We start from the raw sequence: 21,943 nt of genomic DNA on the forward strand, positions 1-21,943 counted from the left end.
TCAGTACTTTTTTTTTTTTTTTTTTTGGTTTTTAGGGCCGCACCTGTGATATATGGAGGTTCCCAGGCTAGGGGTGGAATCGGAGCTGTAGCCGCTGGCCACAGCCACAGCCACAGCAACTCGGGATCCGAGCCGTGTCTACAACCTACACCACAGCTCCCGGCAACGCATGATCCTTAACCCCGAGTGAGGCCGGGGATCAAACCCGCAACCTCATGGCTCGTAGCCGGATTCGGTTCCCCTGCGCCAATGACGGGATCTCCGGTGCTCCTATCTTTTTTCTTGCTGAATAATATCCCCCTGTAAGGACAGACCACCCTTTGTTTACTCGTTTATCAGTTGATGGACATACATGGTGTTTCCACGTTTGCTGTTAATAACGCTGCTGTGAACGTTTCTGTGCAGGTTTTTCTAATGTACAGGTACATATATTTTCAATCCTTTTGGATATAGAACCAGGGTGGATTTGCTGGGTCATATCAGTGACTCTATAGTTAACCTTTTTTTTTTTTTTTTGTCTTTTCTAGGGCCTCCCTAGAAAACTCCCTACGACGGGAACTCCCCATATTTATAACCTTTTAGCAACTATGAGACACCTTTCCAAATCGACAGCACTGTTCAGATTAAATCTTGCCTCTTATGTTTCCACAGCTCGAGGTGGCTCCCACCTTATAGTCCTCAATACATCTGACAATGTTTAATGTTTGCTGCCTTATAGTTCCCTCACCAGGTCCCAGCTCTTTAAAAACACGGATTACAGAGTTTCCGTTATGGCTCCGTGGTTAACAAATCTGACTAGGAACCTTGAGGTTGCGGGTTCGATCCCTGGCCTTGCTCAGTGGGTTGAGGATCTGGCGTGGATGTAAGCTGTGGTATAGGTGGAAGATGTGGCTCAGATCCCGAGTTGCTGTGGCTGTGGTGTAGGCTGGCAGCTGCAGCTCCAATTAGATCCCTGGCATGGGAACCTCCATATGCTGCAGGTGCAGCCCTAGAAAAGTCAAAAAGACAAAACAAACAACCAAACAAAAAACCTACACAGATTACTTGGAGTTTCCATCATGGCTCAGCAGTAATGAACCTGACTAGTATCCATGAGGACGGGGGTTTGATCCCTGGCCTTGCTCAGCGAGTTAAGGATCTGGTTTTGCTGTGAGCTGTGGTGTAGATCAGAGACACGGCTCGGATCTGGCGTTGCTGTGGCTGTCGAGTAGGCCGGCAGCTGTAGCTCCAATTCGACCCTGAGCCTGGAAATGTCCATTGCCAGGGGTGTGGCCTGAAAAAGAAAAAAAAAAAAAAAAAAAGCAAAATACCATCCAAAAAAACAAAACCAAAACTACTGTATCTTAATCAGGTGTCTCCATCTCCTCACACGTAAAACAGAAGAGCTACTGGAACTGAGAGGTAACATCAGTGGGAAATCTTTGTCTAATGAAACCGGTTCCTTAGCATCATCTGGGAAAGGGCCTGACGAAATCATTGGTTAGGAGTGAAACAAGCAAACACTGACGATTTCTCTCTCACACGTGTGAAGTGTCAAAGTGTGATTTTTTCTATTCCAATCAGGTTATGTTTATGCATAAAGTATAAGTGCTAGGAAGCAAGAATTGCTGTGTCGCATGAATTTATTTCCTGTTTCCAGGTCTGGTTCTCTTCTGTCAGGGTGCTCGGGTACGAGGGTCTCCAGGACTGAGTCAAGCTCCCATTTGCAGACACCTGTCGTCCCTGCCACGGTCCCCTCGGCACGTGCTGGCGCCTCCTGCGTCTCTTTCATTCGCTTTCACGGACTCCCCAGTCGTGCATCGTGTACGGAATCTTTGATTTTCACTTCCTTTACTAACATTTGCTCTTTGCTCAACCTCTTCTTTTCAATATGTTTTCTTCTTTGCGATCTAATAACTAAAATGTAAACATAACGTGTTTGAGGTTCTAATCAATGGGGGGTAGAAATGGAGACAAAGGAAGCGAGGAAAGATATGGAAAATGGTTCAATAAAGGGAATTTTCAGGCTGTAATGACTGTTACTTGCCTGATTAGGATGGTGAAAAATTGCATTTTAAAATTACTTTCTCACTTTCTGTTTTCAAGTTTTATAAATAACCAGCTTAAAAAATTTACAATATTGTAAATGAACTCTATTTCAATTTTTTTTTAATTTAGAAAAGTTTGGGGTGCTCCCGTCGTGGCTCAGTGGTTAACAAATCCGACTAGGAACCATGAGGTTGAGGGTTCGATCCCTAACCTTGCTCAGTGGGTTAAGGATCCGGCATTGCTGGGAGCTGTGGTGTAGGTTGCAGACGTGGCTCGGATCCCGCGTTGCTGTGGCTCTGGCGTAGGCCGGTGGCTACAGCTCCGATTCGACCCCTAGCCTGGGAGCCTCCATATGCCTCGAGAGTGGCCCTAGAAATGGCAAAAAGACAAAAAGAAAAAAAGAAAAAGAAAAGAAAAAAAAGTTCGGAGCTCCCACTGTGGTGCAACTGGATCAGTGGTGTCTGTGGAGTGCTGGAAGGTAGGTTCCATCCCCGGCTGAGCACAGTGGGTTAAGGTCACAACTGCAGCTCGAATCTGATCCCTGATCTGGGAACTCCATATGCCGGGGGGGGGGGGGGGGCAAAAAAAAATTAGCAAACTTGTAATTCAATGTAAAGACATTGAAATAATATTTGCGAAGGGCTCGAAGGCCATCTGCCTCAGTCAGCATCAACTCTCTCTTCTGGTTCTGGTCCCTCGGCCTCTTTCTGTCTCTGGGGTTGTTAGAGAGGAGATTCACACCGGGGATGCCTCAAATGAGTTCCCCACCAGGAAATGCCTGCACTCCTCTGGATCCCTGGAACTGCCCTGCAAAAGGAACCCCGCAAGGTCTGTGTGGCCCTGCGTGTGATCTGACAAGGGCGGCTTCCTTCTGCAGGTGCAGCCGGATCAGTCGTCCCCGACCTCGACGCCACCCACTCCCACTTAGCTCCGCCTTGGAGACCCAGCCGTCCTTGTCAGCTCAGCTTTCCTGCGACCTCGGAGCCGAGGGATGGGGCGATTGGTGGTCTACCTGACTGAATGAACTTGTCCAGTTCCCTCTCGTTCTCTGGAAGCAGGTGGGTGGACTCTTCCTGGCCTTCCTCCTCGGGGCCCTCCTCTTCCTCGCCTAACACCGGCAGCTTCACATTCTCATAAAGCCAGGCGAGTTGCTGTTTTTCCTCAGCCTGTGCCCATCGACTGGAGAACAAAACAGAGGAATTTCAAGGCACAATTTTGGGAGTTCCTGTTACGGCTCAGCAGTTTAAGGACCCCATGCTGTCTCTGTGAGGACCCGGGTTCCTTTCCTGACCTAGCTCGGTGGGTTAAGGATCCCCGTTTCCCACAAGCTGCTGTGTAGGTCGCAGATGCGGCTCAGATCGGGTGTGGCTGTGGTGCAGGCCAGCAGCTGCAGCTCGATGTGACCCTGGCCCAGGAACTTCCATATGCCTCAGGATCAGCCGTAAAAAGAGAAAAAAATAAAAATAAATAAAAATAAAAGCATAATTTTCACACTAAACCATCACACCTTACTCATCTGAATTTCTTCCTTTCTTCTTTTTTTCTTTTTTCTGCTTTTCAGGGCCACACCTGCTGCATATGGAATTCCCCACGCTAGGGGTCAAGTCAGAGCTGTACCTGCTGGCCTACACAACAGCCACAGCAATACCAAATCCTTAACCTATTAAAAGAGGCCAGGGATGGAACCTGTATCCTTTTTTTGGTGTTGTTTGGAACCTGCATCCTCATGGAGGTTAACTGGATTCGTTACCACTGAGCCACGAGGGGAACTCCACTCAGGTGACTTTCTGACTGCAAAGGAGTCACTGGTACCCGATGGCAGGTGGGGGAGGGAGGCAGAAACAGAGTTACGACAGAGTAATTACAGATCACACATTTGTGCTAACAGGCAGGAAAGGAATAACTGAAGATGCCGAGCGTGGATCAGAGCCAGGACTAGGCTGAGGTGACTGAGACACGCACGTTCAGTCAAAAACTCCGTAATCGAATAAATTACATCAATGCAATAGTTTACCAGAGAAAGATTAATGCTCAGAAATCCATGATGAACAAAACATCAACTTAACTTATTTATTTTGTCTTTTTAGGGATGCACTCGCGGCACATGGAGGTTCCCAGCTAGGGGTTGAATCGGAGCCACAGCTGCCTGCCTATAGCCCAGCCAGGCAGGATCCAAGCCACGTCTGCAACCTACAGCACAGTTCACAGCAATGCTGGATCCTTATGTCACTGAGCGAGGCCAGGAATCGAACCTGTGTCCTCATGGATGCTTGTCAGATTCGTTCCCGCTGAGCTACAATGGGAACTCCAACTTTTTAAATTTTTGTTGCAGCCATGGCATGTGGACATTCCCAGGCCAGGGATCAAACCTATGCCACAGCAGCAACCTGAGCCACTGCAGTGACAACCCACTGAGATCCTTAACCCATTGAGCCACAAAGGAACTGCAAAGTGTTCCCATCTTAAGTAAAGGTAGTATAGGAGTCCTGTGGCACAGCAGGTGAAGGATCTGGCATTGCCTCTGTAACAGGACTTCCCTGGGTGTGACCAACAATCAACTGATTAATTAATTTCTGATTCTTCCTTTTGCCCAGTCTCCACTATGGTTTCGCCCAGCACCACTACTGGTCTTGTATCTAAAATGCTGGTATTTTGGAGTTCCCACCGTGGCCCAACAGGATCGGCAGTATCCTGGGAGTGCTGGGACGAAGGTTCAGTCCTGGCCCGGCAGCATGGGTTGAGGATCCGGCATTGCTGCTGCAGCTGCGGTGAGGATGCTACTACAGCTCAGACCCGATCCCTGGCCCAGGTACTCCACACTCCAGTGGGTGGCCAAAAAGTAAATAAACGCATAAAAGAAAAGGCTGATAGTTTGTTCATCATGGATTTTTTTTTCCTTTCTTTTTTTTTTTTTTGCTTTTTAGAGCCGAGCATATGGCATATGGAAGTTCCCAGGCTAGGGTTCAAATTGGAGCTGCAGCAGCTGGCCTACACCACCGCCACATCAACACAGGATCTGAGCCGCATTTTCTGCATCCACAGGTCATGGCAACGCCCGATCCTTAACCCATTGAGCAAAGCCAGGGATTGAACATGAGTCCTCATGGATCCTGGTTGGGTTCATAACCTGCTAAGCCACAAAAGGAACTCCAGTCCTGTTTCTTTTTAAACTTTTCATTTGGATCATGAGCCAACATGAATATAGTCCATATTCTAAAAAACACTGTCTGAAAATGTATGAGGATAATAACTGAGTGATTATAATTATCACCGTCATCATCACCGTCACGACCCTCCCCAAAAACAACCTAGGTAACGTTTTCTGTCTTACTTAAGACCAGAAAAAGTCATCTGGCGACACTTACTATATCACGTAGGAGAGCGCGAGCCCACAGATCAGCGCGACACTAAAGGCCACACCTGCGAGTGTAACGACTTGAACAAGAGCAGGTCTGTGAGGAATCAGTGCTGAAATGGAAGGAAAGCAAGTCTCATAAAAGCCCATTTTATCTGCGACTATCAGTCAGTATATGCTATTTTTCAGATTAATATTTATTTTTTATTGGCTACTTTTTGCAGCATGCTGAAGTTCCAGGGCCAGGGACTGAACATGTGCCGCAGCAGGGACCCAGGCCACAGAAGTGAGAGTGCTGGATCCTTAACCCACTGAGCCAACAGGGAATTCCTCAGTTAGTATATTTGTTAATCATATTGTTTAGGGGGAACAGGAGAGAATATCGGAAAAAAACCTTAAAAGTGGCATTCTTAATTTTATAATAATACAGAGGCTAGTTTGTACAGCCTGTGTGAACAAATATAATATGAGTTTTTGTTTTTTGTTTTTTGTGTCTTTTTGTCCTTTTTTTTTTTTTTAGGGCCGCACCCACGTCCTATGAAGGTTCCCAGGCTAGGGGTTGAATCAGAGCTGTAGCCGCCAGTCTACACCACAGCCACAGCAACGCGGGATCTGAGCCACGTCTGCCACTTACACTACAGCTCAGGGCAATGCCGAATCCTTAACCCACTGAGCGAGGCCAGGGCTCGAACCCACAACCTCATGGTTCCCGGTCAGATTCAGTTCCTCTGTACCATGCCGGGAACTGCTTTTTTTGGTTTTTGTTTGTTTGTCTTAACAAATATCATTTGAATTCTCCCCAATCCCTGACTCCCTTTCCCTCTGCCTGTTGGTCCCGGTCAAAGCCTTCACTGCTGTGACTGGGCGCCTCCCTCGGTACCGCAGAACGTGCCACCCCTGCAGCTCACAGGCCGGTTTCACATCTCGATTCACGTGTTGCCCTGAGGGTCTTAGTTTGCGAAGGGCCCTCGTGAAAGCACTTTCAGGGCAACTCCGGATGCAGTGCCACCAACCTGTGTTCCAGGTGTTGGTGTCTGGGCCCACGGAATGGGTGCTCCGGGTGGGCTCAGGTGTGTCATTTCCCCCACTGTCTGAAATAAAAACAAGCACATAAACAAACGGAACCAAAGAGCAATGGGGTCAGCGCAGGGCTCAGCCGCTTGTGACCTCGACCTCCTGCGGGATAGCTCCTTGCCACCCCCGCCCCGGGCACTGGTACAGGCCGAGAAGGTGCCAAGATGTCCTCGGGGTCTCCCGACTCAGCACGAGGTCAGCCTGACGTGTCGAAAAGAACCTGGACCCTAAAGCTCGCACATTAAATGCTGAATCGGAGACGCGCCATGTGGATGCTCAGACGCTCACCCTGTGACTCTCGACGCTTCTGTATGCGGTCAGGTTTTCATAATGAAATACTGCTGAGGCCGTGAGTTCAACACAACAACTACTGCAACCGGCTTGTGGGGAAGGTCCCTGGAGACCTAGGGCCGTGTTATAGAAGTTGGGACAAAACCAGGTTCGAGAGAGAACAGAGGAAAGTAACTTGAGAGAGCAAGTCTGGGAAACTTTTTTTTGGCTGCACCTTCAGCACATGGAAGTTTCTGGGCCAGGGATCCAACCCACACCACAGCAGCAACCTGAGCCACTGCGGTGACAACACAAGGTCCTTAACCCGCTGAGCCGCAAGAGAACTCCTAGAGTAGTCTATTTTTTAAAAAATTTTCCAGGGATGGAATTGCTCAGTGTATTGACCCTATTTTATGGTTTTCTAAATGCTTGATGGTCGAGCATCTGGGGCCTTGATCCTGCAAAAACTCCCCTCTCAGGGATAGCTTTTTATTTTATTTTATTTTATTTTTTTTATTTTTTATTTTTTTTTGTCTTTTTTTGTCTTTTGTTGTTGTTGTTGTTGTTGTTGCTATTTCTTGGGCCGCTCCCTCGGCATATGGAGATTCCCAGGCTAGGGGTTGAATCGGAGCTGTAGCCACTGGCCTACGCCAGAGCCACAGCAACGCGGGATCCGAGCCGCATCTGCAACCTACACCACAGCTCACGGCAACGCCGGATCGTTAACCCACTGAGCAAGGGCAGGGACCGAACCCGCAACCTCATGGTTCCTAGTCGGATTCGTTAACCACTGTGCCACGACGGGAACTCCGCTTTTTATTTTTTTATTTGATTTTTTGGGGGTCTTTTTAGGGCCACACCCATGGCATATGGAGGTTCCCAGGCTAGGGGTTGAATCAGAGTTGTAGCTGCCGGCCTCCACCACAGCCACAGCAACACCAGATCTGAGCTGCATCTGCGACCTACACCACAGCTCATGGCAATGCTAAATCCTTAACCCACTGAGCGAGGCCAGGGATGGAACCCGAATCCTCATGGATGCTAGTTGGGTTCATTTTCCCTGAGCCACAACGGGAACTCCAGGGCTGGCTATTTCCTGGAGATGCCCTTGAGGATCCTCTGATACACAAACCAGCCAGTCCAGAAACCACCCGCCCATCTCCTGTATCGAACCCCACACACACCAGGCCAACATTCCCTCTGCCCTGAATCGCCCTGGTGCCAGGTCCTGGGTAACCGAGAACCACTCTGATAGCCCAGAGCCCGCCAAAATGATTCAAGCCGGGAGTTCCCTTCGTGCCACAGCGGAAAGGAATCCGACTAGGATCCATGGGGATGGAGGTTCGATCCCTGGCCTCGCTCAGTGGGTTAAGGATCTGGCGTTGCCGTGAGCTGCAGCTCTGATTGGCCCCTTCGCCTGGGAACCTCCACATGCTGCAGGTGTGGCCCCAAAAAGACAAAAAAATTATTCGAGCCATCCAGCACGAGGCTTCCTCAGGGTACCGACCCTGCCTCACCCGCCCCCTTCCTTCAAGAAGGGCACCAGGAGCTGCGGGTCGTGCTCTCCCTGCTCTTCCTTCTGCCTCCCCAGCCCTGCACCGTCCCTGCGGGGCCGCGCCCTCTGTGTCTGGGAACCTGCGGGTTCACCCACTTCCCTCGCGAGAATTGCTTCTGTGTCTGTGTGTCTGTCTGTACTTGATTAAAGCAAATGCCAGGATGTTTCCACACTCCAGGTCAAAAAGTAAAGGCGTCCTTTTTATGTTTATAAGAACTGCCAGCTGGTGCCTGTAGACGCTGTGCTCATTCCCAAACTCCAGACAAGACACCAGATCCTACATCCCTACTCCTTTGCCAGTCGAGGTGGTTATGAAAGGAGTTGCCCACTTTTAACGCGACAGCCGGAAACTGGAATCACAGAGGATTTGCAGTGACGCGTAAGAGGTCGCGTCTTCCACATACGTAAGAGCTGAGGGTTTCAGGAGAAAGCCAGAGTCTCCAGTGATCTGACTGGAGAAGCAATTCTGTTTTCCGCGTCTGTCTCAGGGACTACACGTGGGACCAGAGGCCCAGGCGGGGCAGGGGTCTCAGTGAGGCCCGAGTGCCATCCCACAAAACAGGCGCGGCAAGGCGGGGCCTTCTGACCGCATGGCCGAGCACCCTCTCTGTGCTTTCGAGGCGGTGAGTGGGGACGTGACGTTTCACAGCTAAGCTTTGGTGGAGGACAGGGTGTGTGGGATGCAGGCTGGATTTACTCCTGCGGTTTTCCTTCCTGTCTGTCTTGACGCCTTGATGTGCGTGCTGTGCTCTAATCTGCCCCACGCAGCATTCCGGCGGATCCAACCCCGGGGACCACGGCGAGGGGGGCGCCTTTATCTAATCTGCGCAAAGGGGCCACACAGTTTGACCGCCTGGGACGTCCTCAAGCCAGAGCCCCCAACAGCTCCAGGAACCTCCCTGGAGCCCCCGCCCCCCAGGTGCCCTGACTTACTAGTCAGCCTCGAGCTGGGCAGTCCCGTAGGTGTGGTGCTTGGAGCTAGAAGGTCATTGAAGGAAGCAGAAAAAACGAGAGGGGTTTAAGACAGATGTGGGAAAATAAGGATTTACCTTGGTATTAGCCAAGGGAGTCTAACATGCAGTTTCCTAACAGGATGGGACGTGTTCGGGAGTTCCCTGTGTGGCTCATCGGGTTAAGAACCCAAACAGTATCCATGAGGATGTGGGTTCAATCCATGGCTTCATTCAGTGGTTAAGGATCCGGCGTTGCCATGAGCTGTGGTGTGGGTCGCAGACGCGGCTCAGGTATGGCAATGCTCTGGCTGTGGCATAGGGGCGGCAGCTGCAGCTCCGATTCGACCCGTAGCCGGGGAGCCTCCATGTGCCACACCTGCGGCCCTAAAAAGAAAAGATGCTAAATGTTCTTAACGTTTATTTCAATTCTTGGTGGAAATATGAGGATTAATTTGCAAAAGCACCTGCTCTGTGGCATCCAGTGTCCTCTTTCATGAATAGGGACAATTCAGCACTTGATGCAGCACCCCGCCTCCCCCGCACCGTCTGCTGGCTCAGCGCCTGCCAAGGAGAGGACCTGCGGAAAGAGCCCAGCGTTGAACAGAGCTGTGCTCACATCAGGTCAGAGGTCGCACCAGGGAGGGCCTGACAGCCAGGGCCCTGCTATCATCAGCTACAGAGAGAGAAGGGTGTAGGGTTTATTTTTATTTTTATTTTATTTTTATTTTTTTTGCCTTTTCTAGGGCCGCACCCTCAGCATATGGAGGTTCCCAGCGAGGGGTCCAATCGGAGCTGCAGCTGCCAGCCTACGCCAGAGCAACGCAGGATCCAAGCCGCATGTGCAGCCTACACCCCAGCTCACGGCAACGCCAGAGCCTTAACACACGGAGCGAGGCCAGGGATCGAACCCGCAACCTCGTGGTTCCTAGTCGGATTTGTTAACCAGTGAGCCGCGACAGGAACTCCGGATGTAGGATTTAACTTCTAATTGTACCATTTTACGGGCCATGCCACTACCACACTCAGGGGAAGAGGCACACGGATGCAGCCAACAGGAACGCTGGCTCTCGTTTCAGGGCGCGAGTAACAAAGACTCACCTCCGGGCGCTGAGGGAGCTCCCTGCATCTGGGCTGGTATTTCCTGAGGGAACGGGGTGGTCTGTTCGGTGACGCCCGGGGGTATCTGTGACTGTTGCAAGCCTTGAAAAGAAAATTTGCCGCAGTGAGATGTAATCCCCACCACCCCACCCTCCTGGCGTTTCTTCCTTTTCAGCCTCCACCAAGGCGCATGGAAGTTCCTGGGCCCGGGATCGAATCTGAGCCACATCTGCGACCTACGGCACAGCTGCAGCAAGGCTGGGTCCCCAGCCCACTGCGCTTGGCTGGAGATGGAACCCACGCCGCCTCACAGACAATCCCGGGTCCTTAACCTGCTGTGCCACAGCAGGAACTCTGAAATCACCCCTTTTCGCTTCCCCTGAAAAAAGTGAGAACAGGCTGAGCTGCAGTAAGCCTGCTGTTTATCTTATGGGTCTGAACGCACCTGCGTAAGGCAAGCATAAGTGAGGCGGGCATTCCATTAACAACAAAACCAGAAAGCTGAAAGAACCCTGACCCTCGTCCATCGCTCACAAATTGTGCGTTTTTTTCATATGGATGAAAGGAAATACTCGGCCGCAGTCCAGCACTGGTCCTGTATGTCTCTGGGGAGCCAACACACTCTTCTCGCTATAGAATGTCTGGGTTCCAACCTGGAGCCCCCAGTGTGAGGTCAGCTACCATTGCCACGTGGAATTCTTTCCTGGAACCATGTCAGCCAGTGGGGAGACCAGTGCTGAGAGGGAGCCAGGCTTTGGGGACGGATCAGAACGAGACCCGGTCCCTGCCCTCGGAAAGCAGCGAGGAGGCAGGAAGCGCCAGTGGTGAGTCCAAGGGACACGTGGTGAGAGGCAGAGACCACAGCAGGGCTCTGCAGTCAAACGCCTCGACTCTGATCCTCAGCACTGGCTTGATTGGGTGAGTTACCCCTCTGAGCACCAGCTTCCTCCTCAGTAAAACAGGAGGATTTAGTGAGGCCTCCTACACAGGGTTATAGTGGTGGCTGAAGGGTGCAATCCATGCAAAGCTCAGAACAGTGTGGGCCCCGAACATGAGATCTGGATGCAAAGAGGGGCAGGAGGATGTTTGTAAAAAAGCTCATTCTGCTCGCGGCACTGCAGACAAACACATCCAGAGACACACTGCTGGGGCCAAGAGGAAGGACCTTCCCCGGAAAGCTGGCCCGCCGCGAAGGGGGGAGACTCGTGTCTCCAAGAACCGACATCCCTCGGGCCGAATCCAGTGGAGGGGAGGGGCGCGCGGCGAGGCCGACCCACAGCTGGGCGAGCCCTGTGCCCCTCTTACGACGCGATCCCAGCCTCTGGGCTACTGGTCAGAAACCTGGACCCAAGGGGCTGCCTCCAAAGTTTCCTTAAAGGAGACAACTGAAATCATCTCGACAGAGGGACATGGGATTGAGAACCAGGTGGCAAAGAAAGCTGCCCCCTGCACCTGTCCCTTGTCCGGCCACCAGTTCACTACACACAAAACAGGCTTTGGGCCTCCTACCAACTACAAGGAGATAACGGGCCAGGCCGTTTGAGATGCTTCCATCAAAGCCCCCAGGGACTGGGAGCTGGTTCCAGAGGCTCAAAGGGCCTCGGTCCTCCCTGAGTGTTCGGCAGATGACCGGGCGGGGGCCCCCCCAGATACATCATGCTGTGGACTGTGACGAGGCCCAGGCTCTATGCTGACCACACTCGATCCCCCTTCTCTCCTCCCATCCTGCTGTGCCTGGGGTGTTCCTGCGAGAGCTCCGTGCCCACCCTCTGAGCCCTGCAAGCTCTGATCCACCCCCGATCAAAACCATCCAATGAGCTCACGGGCCGTCCCTGGGGCTGGAGTCAGACTGCCGGTCTCTCTGTGGGCACCGTGACCTTTAGACTGGACTCTGGACAGTGCTGTCTGTGGAGCTGGTTTGAGTGTCACTTCCCACTGGTCACTACAGCCTTGCCCGGTCCTTTCCGAGAGGGCTGTGAACACCTGGCCCTTCCTAGATTTGGTTCTTACGTTCCTCGCACCCCAACAGCTGGAAGCATTGTGCCACTAGGAGTTACTAAGGCCCACAGATGTGCAGCGGGTACCAGGCCAGGCCGTGAGGGTTAGGCCGAGAGACCGAAACCGTTCAATAAATTCCCGTAAATCCAGAGGTGCCAGACCTGTTCTTCTGGCCTTCTCCCACAAAGGGGGTGCCTGGGTGCAAAACCGAGTTCCAAACCCATATCATACGCCTAAGAGGACGAGTTCTTGTTGTCATCTTTTCCAAATTTGCGTTCGTTTGCCACGTTGCCGTCCCAGTCACCTGCAGCATCTCCACCGCCCAGGTGGCAAGAGTTATCCACTCCAAGTAACCGTTAATGATGCTGGGGCGCTAGCACGGATGGTACTGCATTTTTTTATTGACATGTATGTCAGTTTCAGGGGATCTGATATTTGTGCACATTGTGACATCATCATCATCAGAAGTCTAGTTAACACCTGTCTTGTGTATATTACAACACATACACTTAAAAAGATTTTTTCTTGAGATGAGGACTTTTCAGATCTATTCTCTGAATAACTTCCTTTTTTGGGGGGCCGGGCCTATGGCATGTGGAAGTTGGGGCCAGGCATGGAACCCTCGCCATAGGAGTGGCCTGAGCCAAGGCAGCGACACTGCTGGATCCTTAACCCCCTGTGCCACAGGAGGACTCCCCCTTAATAACTTTCAAACATGCCACAAAGTTTTTTTTGTTTTCTTTTTAGCGTCGATCTCCACGGCATATGGAGGTTCCCAGGCTAGGGGTCCAATCAGAGCTGCAGCCGCCGGCCTATACCCCAGCCACAGCCATGCCAGATCTGAGCTTCATCTGCAACCTACACCCCAGCCACAGCCACGCCAGGGATCGGACCCACATCTTCACGAATCCAGCCGGGTTTGTTAACCGCTGAGCCACACAGCGCTGTTCACTGCAGCTGCCATGCGGTGATCACGCCCCCGTGAGCTCCTGACTCTATGACTGGACGTTGGTACCTTTTTACCCCTTTCACCTACTTCACTGTTTTAAAACTTTGTATTTTCCTGCTGCTGCAACACCCCCGCAAGGGGCTGTGAGCACCCTGCCCAGGTGAGCAGGTGAAGAGGCTGGCCGCTGGGACGCGGGGCCTCCGCTTTGCTCTGCCCTGAACACGACCTCTGAACACTCGAACGTGCCGGTGATGGACCCTCAGCCTGCGCTGTGGACGCGGCCCTGACCCCTAGGAGAGCCCTCGTTTGGGCAGGTCCTCCCTCTCTGCTCCCCACCCGCCGGGCTCAGCCCGCTCCCGGCGCTGCTCAGAGCGGCCTCTGGCGACTCCGTCTTGCTGGGACCCGTGCCTGGAGTACCCGTTCCTTCCTTCGGGCTCCTCTGCTGGGCCTCCTCCGACGGCTGCATCTGACTGACTGTCGCCCAAAAGCGCACAGTGTATTTATAATAACCCGAAAGTTATCACCAAGCCCACTGTCCGACGGCTGACGAAGGGATAAGCGAAACCTTTACAAGCACCCTTGAAATGCACGAAGCACAAGCCGCCACACGGCCAACCGTGGGAATACGACGGCGCGAGAAGCGGGCAAGAGGAACATCACGTTCCCTCGCTGCCTTTCCGCCAAGGGCGCGGCCGGGCCCGGCTGGAGTCGCGGTGGAGACGGCCCGCTGCGCAGGGTCCCCGCTGACGGAGGACCTCATTGGCGGGATGAGCTGCTCCGGACTCGGACATGCTGGTCAAGGCGCGATGCGGTGAAGATGCCAAAAAGCACTTTAAAAGGATCACGCGCTCCGGCAGGTGGTGGCTCAGGAAAGCCCCTGGTCGTTCAAAGGCGACTTTATGTTTTATGGGGGCTTTACAGTCACAGCAGAGCTCCCGCACACGCACCCCCCCAACACACACCCCTATCCCTACCCACACACCCCCCCCACGGCCTCCTTCGTTGTCCGCACCCCACCCCAGAGGGGGCATGTGTTGCAGCCGGGGCTACACGGACACATCGCCATCCAAGCCCCTGGTCTGAGCGGGGCTCACGCCGGCGGTGCCCACTCCCGGGTTCTGGCAAAGATGTCACGGTAGCCGGTCCCACGGAATGTCGTGCAGCACAGCGGCCCTGCTGCAAAACCCTCTGAGCCCCGCCACTCACCCCTCGGGCAAACTGCCATTTTTACTGTCCCCAGAGTATTCCCTTTCCTACCGGGTCAGAGAGCTGGACTCACACTGTGTGTGGTGTATTCAGGGGGGCTTCTCTCCCGTCTTTCGGTCCACGCCTGCAGCATATGCAGAAGTTCCCGGACCAGGCACGGAACCGCACCCCAGCAGCAACGCTGCCGGATCCCCAGCTGGCAGGCCACCAGGGAAGGCCTTCTCCCACTTTCTAATATTTATTTCACGTGATCCTTAGCAACATGTCTCTCCATGACCTTTCACGGCTTTACAAAGCTTCAAAGCTTTATTTATTGCCTTGTAGGGCCACACCTGCGGCATGTGGAGGTTCCCAGGCTAGGGGACAAATCGGAGCTACAGCCGCTGGCCTACACCACAGCCACAGCAACGCCGGATCCCCAACCCACTGAGCAAGGCCAGGGATCTAACCTGCATCCATATGAATTCTAGTCGGATTTGTCTCCCCCGTGCCACAACAGGAACTCCCAAAAGTTTTTTTTAAATTGAGGTACATACAGAGCTCCCGCTGTGATGTTACGGGATTGGCAGGTGTCTGTGCAGCCCCAGGACACAGGTTTGGTACCCGGCCTGACACAGTGGGTTAAAGGATCCAGCATTGCTGCAGCTGCGGTGTAGGTTACAACTGCTGTTAGGATCTGATTGCTGGCCCAAGAACTCCACACGCCACGGGGCAGCCGAAAAAAAAAAAAAGAGATAATAAATACACTGAGGTATAGTTGATTTATAATATCACATTAGTTTCAGGTGTACAACATAGTAATTCATATTTAAAAATTTTTTTTTTCTTTTTAGGGCTGCACCCACCGCATGTGGAAGTTTCTGGGCCAGGGGCTGAATCGGAGCCGTAGCTGCCGGCCTACACCACAGCCACAGCCATGTGAGGTCTGGCTGCACGGCGACCTACACCGCAGCTTGTGGTAATGCTGGATCCTTAACCCACTGAGCGAGGCCTGGGATCAAACCTGCATCCTCATGGATACTAGTCGGGTTCTTAACCTGCTGAGTACAAATTTTTTGTACTCCATTTGAAGTTATTATCGAACGTTGGCTATATCCCTTGTGACAGGCAGTAAAATCCTTGTATTCACTTACTTCACACCTAGTACCTCGTGCCTCTTAATCCCCTCCCCTATCTTGCCCTTCCACAGCTATTATTTTTAAAAAGTGAAAATAAGCCATTGAGTTTGGATGTGCTTTAGTGTAGCCCAAGGACTCCATGTCCCCACCCTCGCATCTCCCAAGTAACCAACCTCCCCATGGGCCTCACCTGGGACAGCTTCCTTCTTGCAAGGACGGATCCCCCACAGTCTCTTCCTGGGCTGGCTGTTCTCCAGTGGCCTCAAGCTGCTTGCTCAAGAGTGGGCGTTGTTACTTATGACCTGCGGGAACACACATCAGGTCCCAGCTTCTCCACCTTGACCTTGACCTCTTCTCTTGGGCCCCGGCACTTCCTCTGTGATAACAGGGGCTCCTTGGGTTCATCTTGCCCTGAAGGCCACCGAGGGCTTTGACTCTGTGCTGAAGCGTCTCATCTCCTCCGCACAACCTCTGCGCCACGTTGGACCAAGGCCAACTCCTGCCTGAACGACGACGACGACGACGGGAGCCTCCAGGCTTGCCCGACGGGGCTAACAACTGCCACGCGGCAGCCGGGGCCTCTGAAAAACAGAAGCGTCTTCTGTCCCTCCTGGTCAAAGTCGCCCAGTGGTTCCCATAGGGAAACAGAGCCCTCTGGCACATCTTTGGTCATTCCTCCTGCGGGTTCTGACCAGGCCCAGAACTGGGGCATGGAGACAAATTCTACCCAACGAAAACCACATCGGGCCCAGGTAAGGAAAGACGGCTTTCGGAAAGAGGGTTCCAGTAAGGAGCGGGGCACAGTGGCTGCGGGGAGATGGCGCCGACAGTGAGATCTGCGAGCATCTCAGAGTTTGGGCAGAAAGGAGCTTTCCCGCACAGGGAGGCAGGAACCAGGGGCACGGGAACCCAGAGTGGGGGCGGGAGACCAGCCTGCGGAGCAGAGGGCCAGTGTTTCCTTGTGCCTTCGAATCCTCACTCAACCTTAGGAGGGAGTCAAAAGCCAAGGGTCTCTGGGGAGGGAAGACGCTGAACTAGAGGCGGGTGAAGTCAAGTTAAGAGACTTTGGGAGTTCCCGTCGTGGCGCAGTGGTTAACGAATCCGACTAGGAACCATGAGGTTGTGGGTTCGGTCCCTGCCCTTGCTCAGTGGGTTGACGATCCGGCGTTGTCGTGAGCTGTGGTGTAGGTTGCAGACTCGGCTCGGATCCCGCGTTGCTGTGGCTCTGGCGTAGGCCGGTGGCTACAGCTCCGATTAGACCCCTAGCCTGGGAACCTCCATATGCCGCGGAAGCGGCCCAAAGAAATAGAAAAAAAAAAAAAAAGAGACTTTGTTCGGATCGATCGGCGTGTTCAAGACAAGGGAGAGAAATCTGGAGTCTGGACCTGGCCTCGTCCGTGTAGAGGGGTCACAGAGAGCCCTAGCTGTCCGGTAGCAAAGGACGGTCCTTTGCAGTCAGCAATTCCCGGAACACAAAAGGACGGAGGGGTTAACTGTCTGTTTTCCAGGAGCTGCAGGTAAACTCAACAGTGTCAGCCCTCACTGCCGGGTCTCAGGCCTGCTTTGAAGAGGATCTGGTTGCCGCTCTCGGCCACGTGAAGCCCCCGCTGCCACCTCTCCCCCCGTGCGGTGTCACCGCTGCGTGGGCTCTGCCCAAAGTGGGTCCCCAAGGACCGCGAGCCAAGCCGGCCTCCTTCCTGAGAGGTCCCAGCAGACGTCTGCTCCCAGCTCGACGACGACCTCCAGGGCCCTGGTGGGAAAGTCGGAATTCCGGGGCTCCTGGACTGGGCTTGGGACCGGGGTCCGCCTCTTTCCGAAGCCCCTGAGGGATTTTTAGGACCGGGAGTCTGGGGAGCAAGGCCAAAGCTGGCGATGTCGGGTCAGGCGCCTGCGACGGACCCCGCCTTGAGCCCAGGTGCCCAGTAAACGCCGCCGCGTCCCCGCCGCGTAGAGTCCGTCTGTGACGTCACGAGGGGGCGTGGCCGGAGCCACCCGGAGACCCGGGGCGAGAACTCGCGGCCCGCGCCCAGGCGGTCGGGCTGCTGGGACGCAAACACCCGCCCGACGGGCGGGTCCACGCACGCTCGGGTCTCGGTCGCAGGGACACTACGCTGATCCGGGGGAAACCTCGGCCCCGAGAGGAAGACAAGCAGCAAAGAGAAAGGCGAGGCGCTCCCGCTGCGGCTCAGCAGGTGCGGGTGGGAACTTGCACCTGTGGCGCGTGGCGAGCGAGTTCGGGCACACGGTGTGCCCAGGCCGCCGTGCACGGTGTGCCCAGGGCAAGGGAACCGAGGCCGGGGGCTCTGCGGTCCTGGCCGTGGGCCGCCTGTGGCATGTGCTGCTTCTGAGAACTGGGACAGGCGCGGCGACACGGCCCCACCTACCTTCCCACAGACCTCACGCCAAGCCAATCTCTCCAGAAGACTCACAGCCACGGAGTTTCCGGTCCCGGATCCTCCAAGCCAGCTCCAACGAAGGCACCTACCTGAAATGAGCCCCGGCGTAACCTAGGAGGCAACGGGGGGGAGGGGACACCAGGGCCTCAGATAGAGCTGCCTGACAGCTGCTTTGGACCAGAGGGCAGGGTCGGCTGGCTGGGGCGGGAGGCAGCACACAGCTCCGCGCTGAGAATAAAGCCTGACGGCTCTTGTGGAGGTGGTCCTTGCTTCTGCCCTGCCTGTGCCTTGGGACAGATACTGTTCCAGCAGCAGCAGCAGCAGCAATGCAGCCTCTGGTCCAGGCTTCCTGACAAGTGGAATCAAGGCAGGGCCATAGCCTGTGCTTCTGGAGTAGCAGAGAAACAGGCAGAAACCCCCTTCCATCAGGCATGTGTTTCTTACCCTGCCTCCTCAAAGTCCCGGGCTGGCGAATCACATTTCAGAGCTATCCTGGGAAGTGGGAAGTCACTGCCTGCCTTTCTGATGCCTTCCCCTCCCAGCCCTCAGGCCCCATCCTCCCACCCAGAGTCGATGGCATTTATAGGGACCAGGATCTGATCCTGTCCCACATAAACATAAAATGATGTAGTTTTATGGAGTAGCTGATGATCCCAAGAGAAATCAACGTGTGTACCAGCCAAGAAAATAAGCAATTTTCTGAGCACAACTGTTTCAAAAGAAAAACAACGCACTGCATTACGGCTTCCATCACAAGCACATACATTAGAATAGGCGGGCCAGGATTTTAGTCACTTAAGCACATGCAAAGAAATACAGAATGGTAACAGCAATAGGAAATGAGAATAACAACACACACACACAAGAACCAGGTAGAAATATGAGCTATGTAAAACAGTTGCTGAAATTACGACACAATAAAAGAAATAAGTAGCAAAACAGACAGCTAAGAAATCAGTTAGCAAACTGGAGTAGCAAACTGAGGAAGTGTCCACACGAAAGGAAGAAAGGCAAAGGAACTAGAAAACATAATAGGGTAAGAAGGTAAGAGATACGAACAACAGACACAGACATGCTAACATCTAAGTACCAGGAGTCCTGCAGAGAGAAGAAATTTAAGTGGAAAGGATGAAATATTTAAAAATAGGAGACAGCATTTTCAGACTATAAAACAGATAAAGACATCAGATTATAGCAATGAGATCCTGCTGTGCAGCACTGGGACCCATGTCTAGTCACTTAGGACAGAGCCTGATCCTGTGCAAAAACAGAATGTGTACATGTGTGTAACTGGGTCACCACGCTGCACAGCAGAGAAAAAACTGTATTGGGGAAATAACTATTAAAAAAAAAAAAAAGAATAAAAGCTGAGACAATGATGAAAAAAAGACATCAGATTAAAAGGCCCACATGGCATGACACTGTAAATCAACTATACTGTAATAAAAAAGCTGAACCAACACCAACAAAAAATACCAAAAAAGGCCCATAAATGTGTCTCATGAGGCGAAACATATATTTATCATACAGCCTAGCGATTCCGCTCCTAGGCTTTTACCCGAGATAAATGAAAACCTGCCACCCAAAGAGCCCTGTAGAAGAGTGTCCTGAGCAGCTGTCTTTCCAACAGCCCAGAACTGGGAACGAGCCCATGTCGGTCTCCAGGGGAACATGAGGAGGACTGCGGCACATCCAGAGGACAAAGGCGTGAGCTACCGCTACCGATTCGAGCTGCAGCACAGGTGAGGCTCAACGCCTGCCGAGCAGAAGGATCTGGACCCGAGGGGAGTGCAGGAGCAGAGTCCCGTGCAATTCTCCTCTGAGAAAACTCTCCAACGCGACCGTGACACGAAGTGACAAAGCAAATGCAAGGCTGCCCAGGTCTTGGGGCAGGGTGGGGACTAACTGAGAAGAGACAGCGGTAACTTTCTGGAGAGGTGCGAATATTCTCTCTTTGTAGTATCGTGGTGGTTACAAAGCCCGGCAAACCTGTCGCCTTAAGGGGACAGTCATCAGCACAGGCGGTGACCACAGGGCCTCAGACTGAGACCAAGGGAAGCGGGAGCAGACAGGAAGCGCGCTGCCCAACAGCCAGAGGTAAAGGGGCCTGACATGAAGACCAGAGAGGCCCGTCCCCAAGGCCAGGGGAATGCATTCCAAGGAGGAACCGATCCAGATCAGGTCATGGAAGGAAACAGAACCGACGTCAGGACCTCGCAGTGCGGAGGTCACCTGGCAGCAAGGTGGGTTTCGAGGGGGCGGGGGCTCAAGGGAGGGAAGCGGAGACACCATGCACAGGCAACCTGGGCTACTTTGCTTCCCGGAGCAAAGCAGAGAACCATACGGGAACTAGAGGGGTTTTTTAAAGTATGTTTGCATGTCCATGGGAATCATCCAACCATCCAGTACATACAGAAAACCTGATGCCACGAGAGAGAAGGGACGCTTGCTAGAACTGTGGGCACAAGACACACTCTGGCGCCAAGGCAGCCAGTTCATGTTCAGGCTCCGGCAGGAGGTGGGGAGAGGAGGAGAGGCGTCATGCAAGATGGGAGCCAGGAGCCCCGGGAAGCAGAGTCCCAGGCTGGAGGGAGCAGGAGGCAAGGCTCAGTCAAGGGACTGCGGGAACCTCGCTACCGAACAGGCACCGGCTCAGGAGAGACTCGCGCTTGAAACACACGGTGGGTGGGGGATTCTGGTCACTGGTAATGCACGGTCGTTGGGATGAAAAGGGCATGACTGGGGGTGGCAGGGTGGGTGACAAAACCACGAGCAGAGAGGTCAAACAACTGCGAGGTCAGGACGACACGGAATCAGGACATCCGACGAGGGGACTGGTTTTGGATGCAATACGGCAAGAGCCAAACCTCTGTGGACAAGGGACCCGTTAATAAAATGACGGCAACAAAAGGAAGCGGAAGTGATGGGACAGCCTGGTACCCACGAGAGTCAGCACCGAGTCTGAGAGGGGAGGGAGGGAGAACCGTCCAGAAGCATCAAAAGAAGAAGAGTGGAGAGAAGGCAGTCACTCCTCGGAAGGAGCCACTGGGCAGAACGGAGGCCCCAGTCTCAGTCGCAGCAGGAAGCTGGATGGAGAGTTGCACCCAGGCCCCGAAGGTGTCAGAAGAAGCGGGCAGTGCGGAAGCGGGGTCAGAGGGCAACGAGCGGACCTGAAGATGGAGGCACGGGGGACCTGGGAGTCCTGGACAAACATACGGCTGTGTGACAGGGCCGGTGGGGAGCTTCTGCGAGGAAGCAGAAGTCTGGGGCATTCGTAGAAGGACCCTTCAGAACTCCAGGAGGCCCTTCTGGAAATGTTTTTAAAAGATACTTAGGCTTTGTAACAGTTACGGAACTTGCCAGGCTGCTTATGGAATATTGTATGTGACTTACAAAATCTTTTGGAGTCCCTAAATAAACGAATCAGGGTTCACTCAAAGTGTGTTACTTTGGATATTACAACACAATACCCACATCTTGGCGGGAAGACTCGATACATTAGGCTGCTTTCTCACACCGAGAGAGTATTCCTGAATCTGCCTTCTCCAAGGGTCTTTGCACGAATCACATGGGAAATCCAATTCATTTACTCCTGCAACATTTACCGAGTGACCACCATGCATGAGGGTAGGGAGCAGACGCTGCGTACCTATGAAAGCGCCGGCTCCGGGACGCAGACAGTGAACACAGCGCCCACGACGCCAGTAAGCTACTGTTTCTCAGCACCTGGAACATCACGGACCCTTTGAGACCAAGACGAACCTTTGGGACCCTGGACTTCTAATCCGTACCCCTGAGGCCTGTCCAGGAAGGACTGTGGGCCCCTAATTATAGTCCTACTGCAGGGACGTACAGGGAGTATTTGTGAGCTGAAGAGAAGCCACCGAGTCCTCCTGCCCATCTTAGCACTGCTCCCTCTGAGCTCTCCAGCTCCAGAGAAGCG

At 53.2% G+C, this 21,943-nt stretch overlaps 2 protein-coding genes across 6 annotated transcripts in view; one reads left to right on the top strand and one right to left on the bottom strand.

Annotated features, from left to right (window-relative positions):
* Positions 1 to 21,943, top strand: part of LOC110261339 (zinc finger protein 444) — a 996,914-nt gene that overhangs the window by 526,863 nt on the left and 448,108 nt on the right. The gene's annotated exons all lie outside the window — the stretch shown is intronic.
* C6H19orf18 (chromosome 6 C19orf18 homolog) lies at positions 1,605 to 21,726 on the bottom strand. Of its 5 annotated transcripts, XM_084962417.1 has the most exons (9): positions 21,650 to 21,726; positions 17,989 to 18,111; positions 15,795 to 16,185; positions 10,334 to 10,435; positions 9,216 to 9,260; positions 6,397 to 6,474; positions 5,394 to 5,496; positions 3,041 to 3,207; positions 1,605 to 1,896 (listed from the first exon to the last, which is right to left on the bottom strand). In XM_084962417.1, the coding sequence occupies exons 4-9, from the start codon at positions 10,359 to 10,361 to the stop codon at positions 1,778 to 1,780; spliced, it is 540 nt and encodes a 179-aa protein (XP_084818543.1). In that variant the 5' UTR covers positions 10,362 to 10,435; positions 15,795 to 16,185; positions 17,989 to 18,111; positions 21,650 to 21,726; the 3' UTR covers positions 1,605 to 1,777. The 5 variants fall into 5 exon arrangements, with proteins under 5 accessions (XP_084818543.1, XP_084818542.1, XP_020953077.1 ...); XM_084962416.1 differs by having other exon boundaries at positions 15,795 to 18,388; XM_021097418.2 differs by lacking the exons at positions 17,989 to 18,111; positions 21,650 to 21,726 and adding an exon at positions 16,990 to 17,535.

The sequence above is a fragment of the Sus scrofa genome, chromosome 6, assembly GCF_054392235.1.
Source record: "Sus scrofa isolate SSC_HxYL_T2T_F1_AM1 chromosome 6, Sscrofa_HxYL_maternal_Yorkshire_Landrace_v2.0, whole genome shotgun sequence".
Taxonomy (NCBI): Eukaryota; Metazoa; Chordata; class Mammalia; order Artiodactyla; family Suidae; genus Sus; species Sus scrofa.